At 36.2% G+C, this 12,303-nt stretch overlaps 1 protein-coding gene across 1 annotated transcript in view; it reads left to right on the forward strand.

The window, feature by feature from the left end:
• The window catches only part of SEC24A (SEC24 homolog A, COPII coat complex component), a 61,650-nt gene that overhangs the window by 28,111 nt on the left and 21,236 nt on the right, over positions 1 to 12,303 (forward strand). Inside the window, exons 6-11 of the mRNA XM_026508012.4 lie at positions 83 to 255; positions 1,313 to 1,415; positions 2,603 to 2,729; positions 4,543 to 4,652; positions 6,291 to 6,403; positions 7,847 to 7,965. Coding sequence (XP_026363797.1) covers positions 83 to 255; positions 1,313 to 1,415; positions 2,603 to 2,729; positions 4,543 to 4,652; positions 6,291 to 6,403; positions 7,847 to 7,965 — 745 coding nt within the window. The remainder of the gene's footprint in view (positions 1 to 82; positions 256 to 1,312; positions 1,416 to 2,602; positions 2,730 to 4,542; positions 4,653 to 6,290; positions 6,404 to 7,846; positions 7,966 to 12,303) is intronic.

The following is a 12,303-nucleotide window of genomic DNA, read 5'->3' on the forward strand; positions in this document are numbered from 1 at the left end:
GCAAAATTAACCAAGTCCTTACATACTGTTTTCAAATGAAAACACTTTAAAGGCTACTTACTTTGAAATTATGTATGTTTAGACTCCCTTAGGTGCTAATCATTTAACTGCAAGTATGAGTGGATTAAGTCTACATCCAGAGGGGCTAAGAGTTATCAATCTTCTTCAAGAAAGAAACATGCTTCCAGCAACACCTTTGCAGCCTCCTGTTCCAAATTTGCATGAAGATATCCAGAAACTCAATTGTAACCCAGAGTAAGACTTCAAATAGTGTTTCTTACTAAGAATGACATTTTATTCTAAAAGTTTTTTTTTTTTAAAGATTTTATTTATTTATTTGACAGAGAGAGACAGCCAGCGGGAGAGGGAACATGAGCAGGGGGAGTGGGAGAGAAAGAAGCAGGCTTCCAGCAGAGGAGCCTGATGTGGGGCTCGATCCCAGGACCCTGGGATCACCCTGAGCCGAAGGCAGCCGCCTAATGACTGCGCTACCCAGGCGCCCCTATTCTAAAAGTTTTGGATTTTTTTTTTGGAGCTTCATGTATTATGAACAAGCAGTACAAACATTAATTTATGAAAATAGTTTTGCATGCAGGAAAAAGAACTTTGTTAATTGCTTACTTGATATTTGAAATATTTTAACTCAAAAAATAGGGTTGTAACTTCTAAGCGATGACTGCTCTTATCAGCTGTAATGGGACTATGACACTCATTATCATTGTGGTGAATACATTATTTTTTTTAAAGTCCAGTGTATGGGGATTTGATTCTACATAATCCTTTATTTGCTCTCATTTTAAATTACTTTTCATAATAAACATAAAAACTCTTTTGTCCCTTAAAATGGATCATTAGTTTAAATATATGTGGTGACGACTTTCTGATAAATTGAATTTTGTTATTTTCAAATGGTCTTTTTAGAACCTTCAACAGAACTGATCTTTTCATTAATAAACTTAAACTTGCATTTGTACATTTGTGTCGTCACCTTTTAATTCCAATGTAATCTAGATTTATATAAAGAAAAATAAGTCATTTGTTAGTCTGGACTGTCCTATGCACAAGCCAAGCCAAGAAAAGACTGTATTTTAGTTATATAATACTGGGTTGTAACTGTCCAGCCTCTTTTTCTGAATAGAACTTAAATATTTAAGGAGATAAAATTTGAGAGGGTCTATTGAAAAGTTTCTTTGTAATTTGATCCACTGTTAAAATGTCTACCTTTCACATCTTCTTTTTGTCCAAAAATAATCATAGCAACAACAGACACATGATTCTTTTTTTATGATACATGGTTTTTACTTTGATATAGGTTATTTCGATGTACGCTGACGAGCATTCCTCAGACTCAGGCCTTACTGAATAAAGCCAAACTTCCTTTGGGACTGCTGCTTCATCCTTTCAAAGACCTAGTGGTATGTTTCACTAATGAAAGTAAATGTCTAATGGAAAATTATCTTGGTGGTGAGGAATTTTCTACAGTAGTGCAAGAATCACATGTAGAATTTATCTGCGCTATCTTTAGGAATTTGACCATTGACAGGTTCCTTTGTAATTCAGCCATCACTTTTATTACCAAACACTTCAAAATGAGATTAAATCAGCCTATTTTTGAAAAATTCAAGAGATACTGAAAGAAAATAAATAAATGAACCATGCTATTTTAAAAAGTTATAAATTGGGGCGCCTGGGTGGCTCAGTCCTTAAGCGTCTGCCTTCGGCTCAGGGCGTGATCCCGGCGTTCTGGAATCGAGCCCCATGTCAGGCTCCTCTGCTGGGAGCCTGCTTCTTCCTCTCCCACTCCCCCTGCTTGTGTTCCCTCTCTCACTGGATGTCTCTCTCTCTCTGTCAAATAAATAAATAAAATCTTAAAAAAGTTATAAATTATTTGCCTGTTTGAAATAATGTACCCAGTCTCCCAGTTCTGCCATTCTTGGAGTAAGTTTGTTGCTTTAGAAAGAAACTGTTTCTTCTGCTCAAAGGGGAAAAACAAAGAAGACCTTCCACTTTTGTCGTAAGGCTCTGGAACCTTGACATACCCTTGAGAGGTTCAGTACATAAGTGACTATCCCAAAACAAATTTATATTAAGACTAGAACTTCTAATATGTATGATAAACTTTAAAAAGGAGCATAATTGCAAAGTTTAATTGAATACTTAGATATAATTTACCCTTACCTTACTTTATGACAGTTCTTTAATGAGAACTTAGTAAGCCTCCTAATGGAACATGAAGAAAATTCCTAATAATTTACTCAGTCATTTCATTGGTCTTAGAGTGTTGATCCTTATTTTACCATCCATCTCAAAATTACATTGGATATTTACCATGTTGGTTTTATAATATAAATGTTTAATGAGAAAATAAATACTTTCTCAAAGGCAGGATTTAATGAGAATAGTTCTGAAGAAAAATAGTAGTTTTTAAAATCAATACATTTTAGCTACGTAATTTCTTTGTGTGACAGTTTGGACACATCTTTTTACCCTTGGTTTTTTTCTCCAAAATTATAGTATCCTGGAAGTTACTTGAAAGGTATGGTTTAGTATTTGGCCTTTAGAAGTGATGATCACTGCCTTTAAAAAATTCTTTTTTTTTTAGCAATTGCCCGTGGTTACCTCCAGTACAATTGTGAGATGCCGCTCCTGCAGGACATATATCAACCCTTTTGTCAGCTTTCTGGATCAAAGGAGATGGAAGTGTAACTTATGTTACCGAGTCAATGATGGTATGTTTTTTTAAAAACATTTACAAATTTCAGTTTATGTTGTAGGGAAAGCAGATAATACAAATGTGAAATTAAAAAAAAAGAAACCCTGTCTTAACCTGTAATCCTTCCTCTCAGAGATAACTTCTGTTAACTTCTTTCTATACATTTATAGATACATACACATATGTATGTTTGTGTGTGTGTGTGTGTGTGTGTATAAATACATACTTTTTGAACAAAGATATTCTCTGATACCACTTTTTTACATTTATTATATTGGGTATATAATAAATGGCATATTTCATGGTATTATTTAAGCCTATAATTTAAGAAATATTTTTATTTAGAAATTGTCCCATGCCTTTTCTCTAGGGTGAAAGAAAATAAGTCCACAGAATAGCTGCCATTAGCTTCATTCACTGCTGTATGAAGGGAGGTGGGCAGTGCTAGAAGGTTAGTTGAATGTAGTTTTTTTCAGTAATTGAGGAAGAGGAGATCTTTCAGAAGCTGCCTACAGTCTATGTTTAAGGCATATTATCTAACCGATAGCACTTTATTAGGATTAGAGAAGAAAAAGGGTATGCTGATATCCACATTGAAACTTAGGTCTCTGGGTGCCTGGCTGCCTCAGTCGGTGGAGCATGTGACTCTTATTTTGGGGTTAGTGAGTTCAAGCCCCACGTTGAACATAGAGCTTACTTAAAAAAATTAAAAAAAAAAAAAAGAAAACTGGGTCTGTGTTTGAAAGGAAATTTCATCAAGCATTGGGAAATAGAGAATTTAAGAGATTTTTAAAAACCATTCTTAACGTTTTTTTTACAAGTAGAGTGAGCATGGAGTAAGAACATAATTTTTACTCTAATAATTTAGAAAATGTACGTATAGTGTTTTGTATGCCTTCAAAATCTTATGTATATATGCTTCAGTATGTGAAACAAAATTATAATAAAGGTAGAAGTCGCTTTAGTATGCAGCCCAGACCATTTCATGAACTATGGCTTACTCTTTAACATATGGAGGATTTTGAATTTCTTTTTTTTTTTTTTTTTAAGATTTTATTTATTTATTTGAAAGAGAGAGAGAGCCAGCCAGCGTGAGAGGGAACACAAGCAGGGGGAGAGGGAGAGGAAGAAGCAGGCCCCAGCAGAGGAGCCTGATCTGGGGCTCGATCCCAGAATGCCAGGATCACGCCCTGAGCCGAAGGCAGACGCTTAACGACTGAGCCACCCAGGCGCCCCAGGATTTTGAATTTCTAAACAGTTAATAGGAAGACAGGTGCAATGATAATTTAGAAAATACTCTTTGAGCACTAGTGTATTACAAGTGGTGGGTAGCTGATGTTCCATAAAGGCCTCATTAATTAATGGAAGTCACTGAACGATTAGGCTTTTAGCTTTAGCTTGTAAAGTATTTTTACCATAGCTTTATAGGGGCAGCCAGAGTCTGTACATTTTGTGGCAAATGTTAATATTTGTGTACCATAATGAAATTTAAGACAAAATTTAGTCTCACATTTAAGATAATAATTGGTATTTAATGAATTTTTATCGTCCTTTCAAGCTGTTTTAGGGAAAGCACTTCAGCAAGAATTAAGACAAAGAGTATATTAGAAAGTAGGAAGAGTAAAATCACTGTGATTGTGGCTGTAAAAGCAAGACATACTTAGTGCCATTGAGTGTGGGAAAACTTGAACTCAAACAAAGTATATTTATTCTTCAATATTTAGTCTATATTGGCTTATCTATAAATCCTCAAAATTAGAAAACAGCTAAATGCAAGATATATCAAACTTAATCCTTTCATTTTATCATTGTATGTTGTTGACTTATAGTTCCTGAGGAATTCATGTACAACCCTTTGACTAGAGTCTACGGAGAACCTCACAGAAGACCTGAAGTTCAAAATGCTACTATTGAGTTTATGGCTCCTTCAGAATACATGGTAAGCTTTCATTTTTTATGTAGCGTATTTATTTAACTCTACGCTTTAAATAAAACATTGTAGCATCCTTTAACAAAATTTTATGTTTTTAAATTTTATAAGTTAAACTTGTTCATTATAAATGTAGTTAATTAGTATGTAAGGGTAAATCTGAAAAGTAAAAGTATATGTAAAATTTCACCTATGTTTCTTGTGCATCAATCCAGAAATTTGCATTGTAATACCAGGATCATATTTACTTTTAAGTCACATTCCAGTTTTCTTCTTCTAATAATGCTGTGATAAACATTCTCTTGCAAGTACTATTACACCCTTGTATGAGTATCTGAGGTCTTGCATTTTTAAAATAATAATTATGCCTAACATTTCATTAGCACTTTACATTTTACAAAGCACTTAAATATTTTTGATCATCACAAACAACTGTCTGAATTAAGCTAGGTGAATGCTGTTAATCCTGTTTTACAGATGTGAAAACAGACTTAGGTTAAGTGACTTGCCAAATATCTTTTAAGTAAGTGGGAGACCTTGCATAAAAGTCTGTGCCTTTTGATTTGGTTACTCTTTCACCGTGCCGTAATTGCCTCTAAATAAAGGGAATATGAAGATAAGACTTAACATCAACTTTTTATATTTTATTTTACCTTTTCATGTTTTTGTGGGGTAATTTCTTTCTGGGCAGCAATGGGAAATAGAAATTATGAGGGTTCATTTTCTTTTCACCTCAGAAAAGTTCAGTGTAGAAAACAGTTTTGTGACACTTAAATGGTAGGTAATAGTTTTCCCTAGTGTAGCTGTCTCTTTGTTAAATTAAAGCCAAAAAATCAGAAGTAGCATTTGTTCTTTTGTATTGGCCTCCTGGGGTGTCTTTTATCTTCCAGGTTTTGCAAAACTGACTTCCTTTAAATCTGTAAACTTGCCTGTTGTGAGATGTTTTGCTCCTTCTTTGCTTATCTCTTTGGTGACAGATGCTATGAATTTGGCAAGTGGTCTATGCAAAAAATATAAAAGTTAGTACACTCAAAAAAAAAAAAAATTAGTACACTACATGCCCAGTTCTCAACATGGTTATTTGATGCTTTTTATTGAATTGAGGGCAAATCTTTGAGTTTGGAATTATAAAATATAGTTGTACATTTTTATGGATCTTGACTAAAATGCGTTGGTTAAGGAACCAGCTCAGGCTAACTTGATTTGTCACTTTCACAATTGTAATTTCCCTAAATTGTGAAATATAGTGTGCATATGGAAAAGTCTATAAAACATAAATGTGTAAGTTACCAAATAATTATAAACGCCTGTGTTAGCACCATGCCCGTCAGAAATTGAAGACTGCCAGTACTCCCAGAAGCCCTCTGACTATGTTTTCTCTCCTTGTCCTAGAGAAAAACTGTTCTGACTTAGGGCAATCACATCTTCATTTTTCTTTTTCTAACTTTGCATCTGAAAACAATATAATATAGTTTTGCATATTTTTAAAACTCCTATTATTTCTATATTATTTTCTTAACCCATTATTATTTATTAGTAGTCTCCATTTAATCTGTAAATAATGTTTATTGTTATGTTTTCGGTGGATTGGACAGATGGTAGGTTTAGATTTAATCCTGTTAAATGTCTTTAATGTCTTTTCTTCAGTTACGACCACCTCAACCTCCAGTGTACCTCTTTGTATTTGATGTATCTCACAATGCAGTTGAAACTGGATACTTGAATTCAGTTTGCCAGAGTTTGTTGGACAATCTGGATTTGTAAGTATCTTAATTCAGCTTGAATTTGAAACTGGTAGTGTTTGCAAAACGAGTAAGTAGTTTCAAAATACAAAAAATGCTATATATAATTATGTTCTAAATGTCCATTTAAATTGGTTTCTTAGTTTCAGGCCTCACTCTCTCTGAGAAACATAAATTTATTTTAACTTTTCATTATGGAAAAATTTCAAATATGGAGTAAGTAGAAAGAATGTAGGAACTTCCGAGTACCCATCCCTCAATTTCAACATTTTTAGTGTTCATCTGTTCTTGTTTCATCTAATTCCTCCCATACACAAACACTTGTTTTCCCCTTGAGTATTTTCACTCAAATCTCAGTCAGCATATCTTCTTACCTATAAATAATTGCAGTCATTTTTAACCCTAAGATACAGGTCTCACGCCAAACAAAATTAGCAGTAATTCCATAATATGATTTTATACCTGGTTCAATTTTTGGTTTTGGTGTGTCAGAAATGTCTTTAATGTAGGTTTGTTGAAATAAGAATCCAAACAGTGTGTACATGTTGCATTGAGTTTTCGTATCTATTAAGTCTCTTAAAATATCTGTACTTTAAATGGTTCTTAGATACTTAGTATAACTTATAAAAGCTAGTATGACTTTTCAGTGTAATGAAATATAGTGCTCTTGTGTGGTATGGAAGAATGTGAAGGACCAGATCTTATCAGAAATGGGCTAAGTCCCTCACCTCGGAGAAAGGATCCTCCTTGTTCTTGCCAGCATTTGTATTTTAATGAACAACAAAAATGAAAACTAGTCTCTCTCCTTAAGAAACTGTAGGTCCACATATTTAAGTTCTTTAAGACAAATACTTTTGCTGCTCTTAAGTTGAACAATGTAAGAAGAGATTTGGGTAAACTTTTTAAAAGATGTGCAGTACCTTAATTTATTTTATATTTTAGGGGCACATGGGTGGCTCAGTTGGTTAAGTGTCCAACTCTTGATCTCAGCTCAGCTGTTGATCTCAGGGTCGTAAGTTCAAGCCCTATGTTGGGCTCAAACATACTTATACACACATATATTGTATTTTAGAGTTGCTAAATGGTAATTTTTTGAGCTGTTTTTGTTAAATTAAAATCATCTACAAAGTTCACTATAACAACATGAAAAGGTTTGTATATACTTTCAAGTATTTTTTTATATACCACTTCCCATGTGATTTATGTAACTTTATATAGGTGTAGTGAGTTTTGGATTGCTGTATTATTGCAGTGTCTTGTTGATTGGTTTATGCATAATGTTTTCACTTCGAGTAGGGTCTGTTTTCATGCTAATTAAACATTGGGCAGATTAAGCATTTATTTGGGGATAATTTCCATAATACAGGAGTAGTTCTTTATATGTTAACTCTTCGCAGGTATTTTTATATATGTATGTATATGGAAAAACTTGATGCAATACTTTTCTGAATTTGTTTGTAGGCTTCCTGGCAACACTAGGACGAAAATTGGCTTCATTACATTTGATAGTACAATCCACTTCTATAGTCTTCAAGAAGGTCTCTCTCAACCTCAGATGCTAATCATTTCAGATATTGAAGGTATATAATATATACTTAAAATTATTGAAATGCCTTAGGAGTTATATTTGACATTATGTATATATGTATGGTGTATATATGACTACTATATTGAGGAAAAAGACCTTGAGTATAAAATCATGAGCGTATTGGAATTGTAAGAGTTCTTTATTAATCCCTCATTTTTACAGAAGAGAAAACAGTAATGGAGGTAAAGTGAATTTTGAGGCAACAAAAACAAGTTAATGTTCAAACTCAGATTAAATGTAGGTTTCTTTTTCCCTTCTCATTCATTCATTCAAAAAGTATTTGAAGAGAGACATAGAAGAGTAATGGAATAGAATAGAGGGCCCAGGAATGAACCCTCACATATATGCTGAACTGATTTTTTTTTTAAAGATTTTATTTATTTATTTGACAGAGCACAAGTAGGCAGAGCAGGAGGGAGAGGGAGAAGCAGGCTCCCCACTGAACAGAGAGTGCAACGTGGGGCTCAATCCCAGGACCCCGGGATCATGACCTGAGTCGAAGGGTTGGTTGCTTAACTGACTGAGCCATCCAGGGGCCCCTGATTTTTTTTTTTTTTAAGAGGGAGGGAGGAAGAGTGCAGGCATAAGTCCAGGGGTGGGGAGTGCAGAGGGGGAGAGAGAGAATCTCAAGCAGTCTCCACGCCTAGTGTGGGGCCTGACATGGGGCTCGATCCCACAACCCTGAGATCATGACCTGAGCTGAAATCAAGAGTTGGACGCTTAACTGACTGAGCCACCCATGCATCCCTGTGCTGAACTGGTTTTTGACAAGGATACCAAGACTATTCAATGGGGAGAAGACAGTCTTTTCAACAAATGGTTCTGGGAAAGGTAAATATGCAAAAGAATGAAGTTGGACCCTTACCTTAAAGCATATTGAAAAGGAGAGAGGGAGCGCCTTTTTAAAAAAAAAAGATTTAAAAATCTTAAAAAAAAAAAAAAAAATATATATATATATATATATATATATATATAAAGAGGGGAGGTGTTTAGGGCTCAAGCCCCACATTGGGCATAGAGCTTACTTAAAAATAAACAAACAAACTGAAAAATAAATGGTTAAGGTGACAAATTTTCTGTATTATGTATACTTTACCACAGTTAAGAAAAATTAACTCAAAATGGATCATAGACTGGAGTGTGAGATTAAAACTGTTAGAAGAAAGCAGAAGTAAATCTCTGTGACCTTGGATTAGGCTGAGATTTCTCAGATACAACACCAAAAGCGCAAACAGCAAAATAAAAAATAGCTGCACCTGGCTGGCTCAGTTGTTGGAGCATCTGACTTTTTTTTTTTTAAAGATTTTATTTATTTATTTGACAGAGAGAGACACAGTGAGCAAGAGAGGGAACACAAGCAGGGGGAGTGGGAGAGGGAGAAGCAGGCTCCCAGTGGAGCAGGGAGCCCGATGCAGAGCTCAATCCCAGGACCCCGGGATCACGCCCTGAGCCAAAGGCAGGAGCTTAACAACTGAGCCACGCAGGTGCCCTGAGGAGCATCTGACTCTTGATCTCAGGGTCATGAATTTGAGCCCCATGTTGGGTGTAGAGATTACTTAAAAAAAAAAAAAAAAGGAAAATAGATACATTTGGTTTCTTCAAAATTAAAATATAATTTTTTAAAAAGATGTATTTATTTTAAAAAGAGAGCACACAAGTGGGGGAGGGTCAGAGGGCAGGGAGAGAATCTCAAGCTGACTCTCCACTGAGCGCGGAGCCCGACACGGGGCTCAGTTTCACGACCCTGAGATCATGACAGCGCCTAAATCAAGAGTTGGCCACTTAACCAACTGAGCCACCCAGGTGCCCCCAAAATTAAAAACTTTTGTGCATCACATCAAGAATGTAAAAAGACAACTGACAGAACGAGAGAAAATATTTGCAAATCATGTATCTGATCAGGAATTTATATCTAGAGGTACCTGGGTGGTTCAGTCAGTTGAACTGCCTTTGGCTCAGGGATTGAGCCCTGCATTGGGCTCCTTGCTCAGTAGGGAGCCTGCTTCTCCCTCTCCCTGTCTCTCCTCCTGCTTGTGCTCTATCTCTGTCAAGTAAATATATAAAATCTTTTATTTTATTTTATTTATTTGAGAGAGAGAAGAGAGAGAGAGCACAAGCAGGGTGAGGGGCAAAGGGAGAAGCAAATTCCCCACTGAATGGGGCTCAGTGTGGGGCTCTATCCTGGGTCTCTGAGATCATGACCTGAGCCGAAGGCAGACACTTAACCAACTGAGCCACCCAGGCACCCCAGTAAATAAAATCTTTTTTAAAAATGTAAGAGTTCATGTAAATTATATAAAGAACTTCTACAACAAAACAAGAAAAAGACAATTTAATTAAAAAGTGGGTAAATGATTTGAAGAGACCTGTCTCTCTATTCAATACACAGTATTCAGTATTTTCTATAAACAGTTGGCTGATAAGCACTGAAAAGATGCTCCATATCATAAGTTATCAAGGAAATACAAATGAAAACCACAATGAGACTAGTTAGAATATTCTCAGATCCAAAACTCAAATTGTTTTGCTGCTCTGAGCATGTCTATGAATGTCCATAGAAGCAGCATGAGTATTGATTTTGGGGTTACAAGTAAATTTTAGTGAGTAGAGGCGCCTGGGTGGCTCACTTGGTTAGGTGTCTGCCTTCAGCTCAGGTCATGATCCCAGGGTGATGGGATATCCTGCACTGGGCTTCCTGCTCAGAGGGGAGGCTGCTTCTCCCTCACCCACTCCCCCTGCTTGTGTTCTCTCTTTCTCTCTCTGTCAAATAAATAAATAAATTCTAGTAAGTATGCAAATTGGCAAATATAGAATCCACAAATAGTGAGGATTCACTATATCTCTTTAAAGGGCAGTAGTTGAGGAGAGCCCCCTTCTGTCTTGGTTGTTTTAAATCTCACAACATACCAGCCAAGTTATTCATTCATTCCCTAACCTGTTCACACAGATACTTACTTTGCATGAAATAAAATCGCTGAACAGGTGATTCTGAGAATGGGCCAATTGTGAATTCACTGATAAGGTCCAGCCTCTCAGTTTTATACATAAGCTGATAGATGGAGTGTCCCTTGCTGGGTGTCACATAGTGGGGGTTAAAAAAAAGACAGTAACAAGTAAAGTATTTTCAAGAAAGTGGAGAAATTGGAACTCTTATACACTGCTAGTTGGAATGGAAAGTTTTACAGCCACTATGGAAAACAGTCTGCCACTTGCTCCAAAAGTTAAACATAGAGTTACCATATGACCCAGCAATTCTATTCAATATGTATATACTAAGGAAAAGTAAGAAAATATGCACATGGATGTTCATAAAATATGGCCAACAAGTGGAAACAACCCTAATGCCCATTATTTGATGAATGGATAAACAAAAAGTGTATCCATACAATGAAATATTATTTGTCAACAAAAAAGAATAAAGTACTGATAGGTACTGCAACATGAGTGAATCTTGAAAACACTGTGATGAGTGTCAGAAGCCAGTCACAAAGTACCTCATTCCATGACTCTACTTTTATTTTAAGATGTTATCTATTTATTTTAGAGAGTAAGTGTTTGTGTGCACACATGAGGTGTGGGGGATGGGTGTGGGAGGAGGGGCCGAGGGAGAAAGAATCCCAAGCAGACGCCCCACTGAGTGCAGAGTGTGATATGGGGCTTGATCTCATGACCCCAAGGTATGACCCTGGGACCATATTCTGAGCTAAAATGAAGATTCGTTTAGGCGTTGGACTGTTGGTTTCGTCTCGGATCACGCTGGGCATGGAGTCTGCTTGGGATTCTCTGACTCCTCCTCTCCCTCTGCCCCTCACCACTCACCCCTATCATGTGTGCTCTCTCTCTAAAATAAATAAATATTTTTAAAAATACGTTATGTCCAGGATAGGGAAATCCAGAGACAGACTGGTGGTTGCCTAGTGCTTTGGGAGTTGGCAGGGACATGAAGAATGACTGTTAATTCACGTGGGGTTTCTTTTTGGGATAATGAGAAGGATCTGGAATTAGTGGTGATGGCTGTGCAATTCTATGAATATATTAAAAAAAATTACTGAATTGTTATCTTCTACAAGGGTGAATTCTATGATATGTGAATTATATCTCAACAAAACTTTTTTTTTTTTTTTAAGATTTTATTTATTTATTTGACAGAGATAGAGACAGCCAGCGAGAGAGGGAACACAAGCAGGGGGAGTGGGAGAGGAAGAAGCAGGCTCATAGCAGAGGAGCCTGATGTGGGGCTCGATCCCATAATGCCGGGATCACGCCCTGAGCCGAAGGCAGACGCTTAACCGCTGTGCCACCCAGGCGCCCCTCAACAAAACTTCTATTA

The sequence above is a fragment of the Ursus arctos genome, unplaced genomic scaffold, assembly GCF_023065955.2.
Source record: "Ursus arctos isolate Adak ecotype North America unplaced genomic scaffold, UrsArc2.0 scaffold_5, whole genome shotgun sequence".
In the NCBI taxonomy this organism is placed as follows: Eukaryota; Metazoa; Chordata; class Mammalia; order Carnivora; family Ursidae; genus Ursus; species Ursus arctos.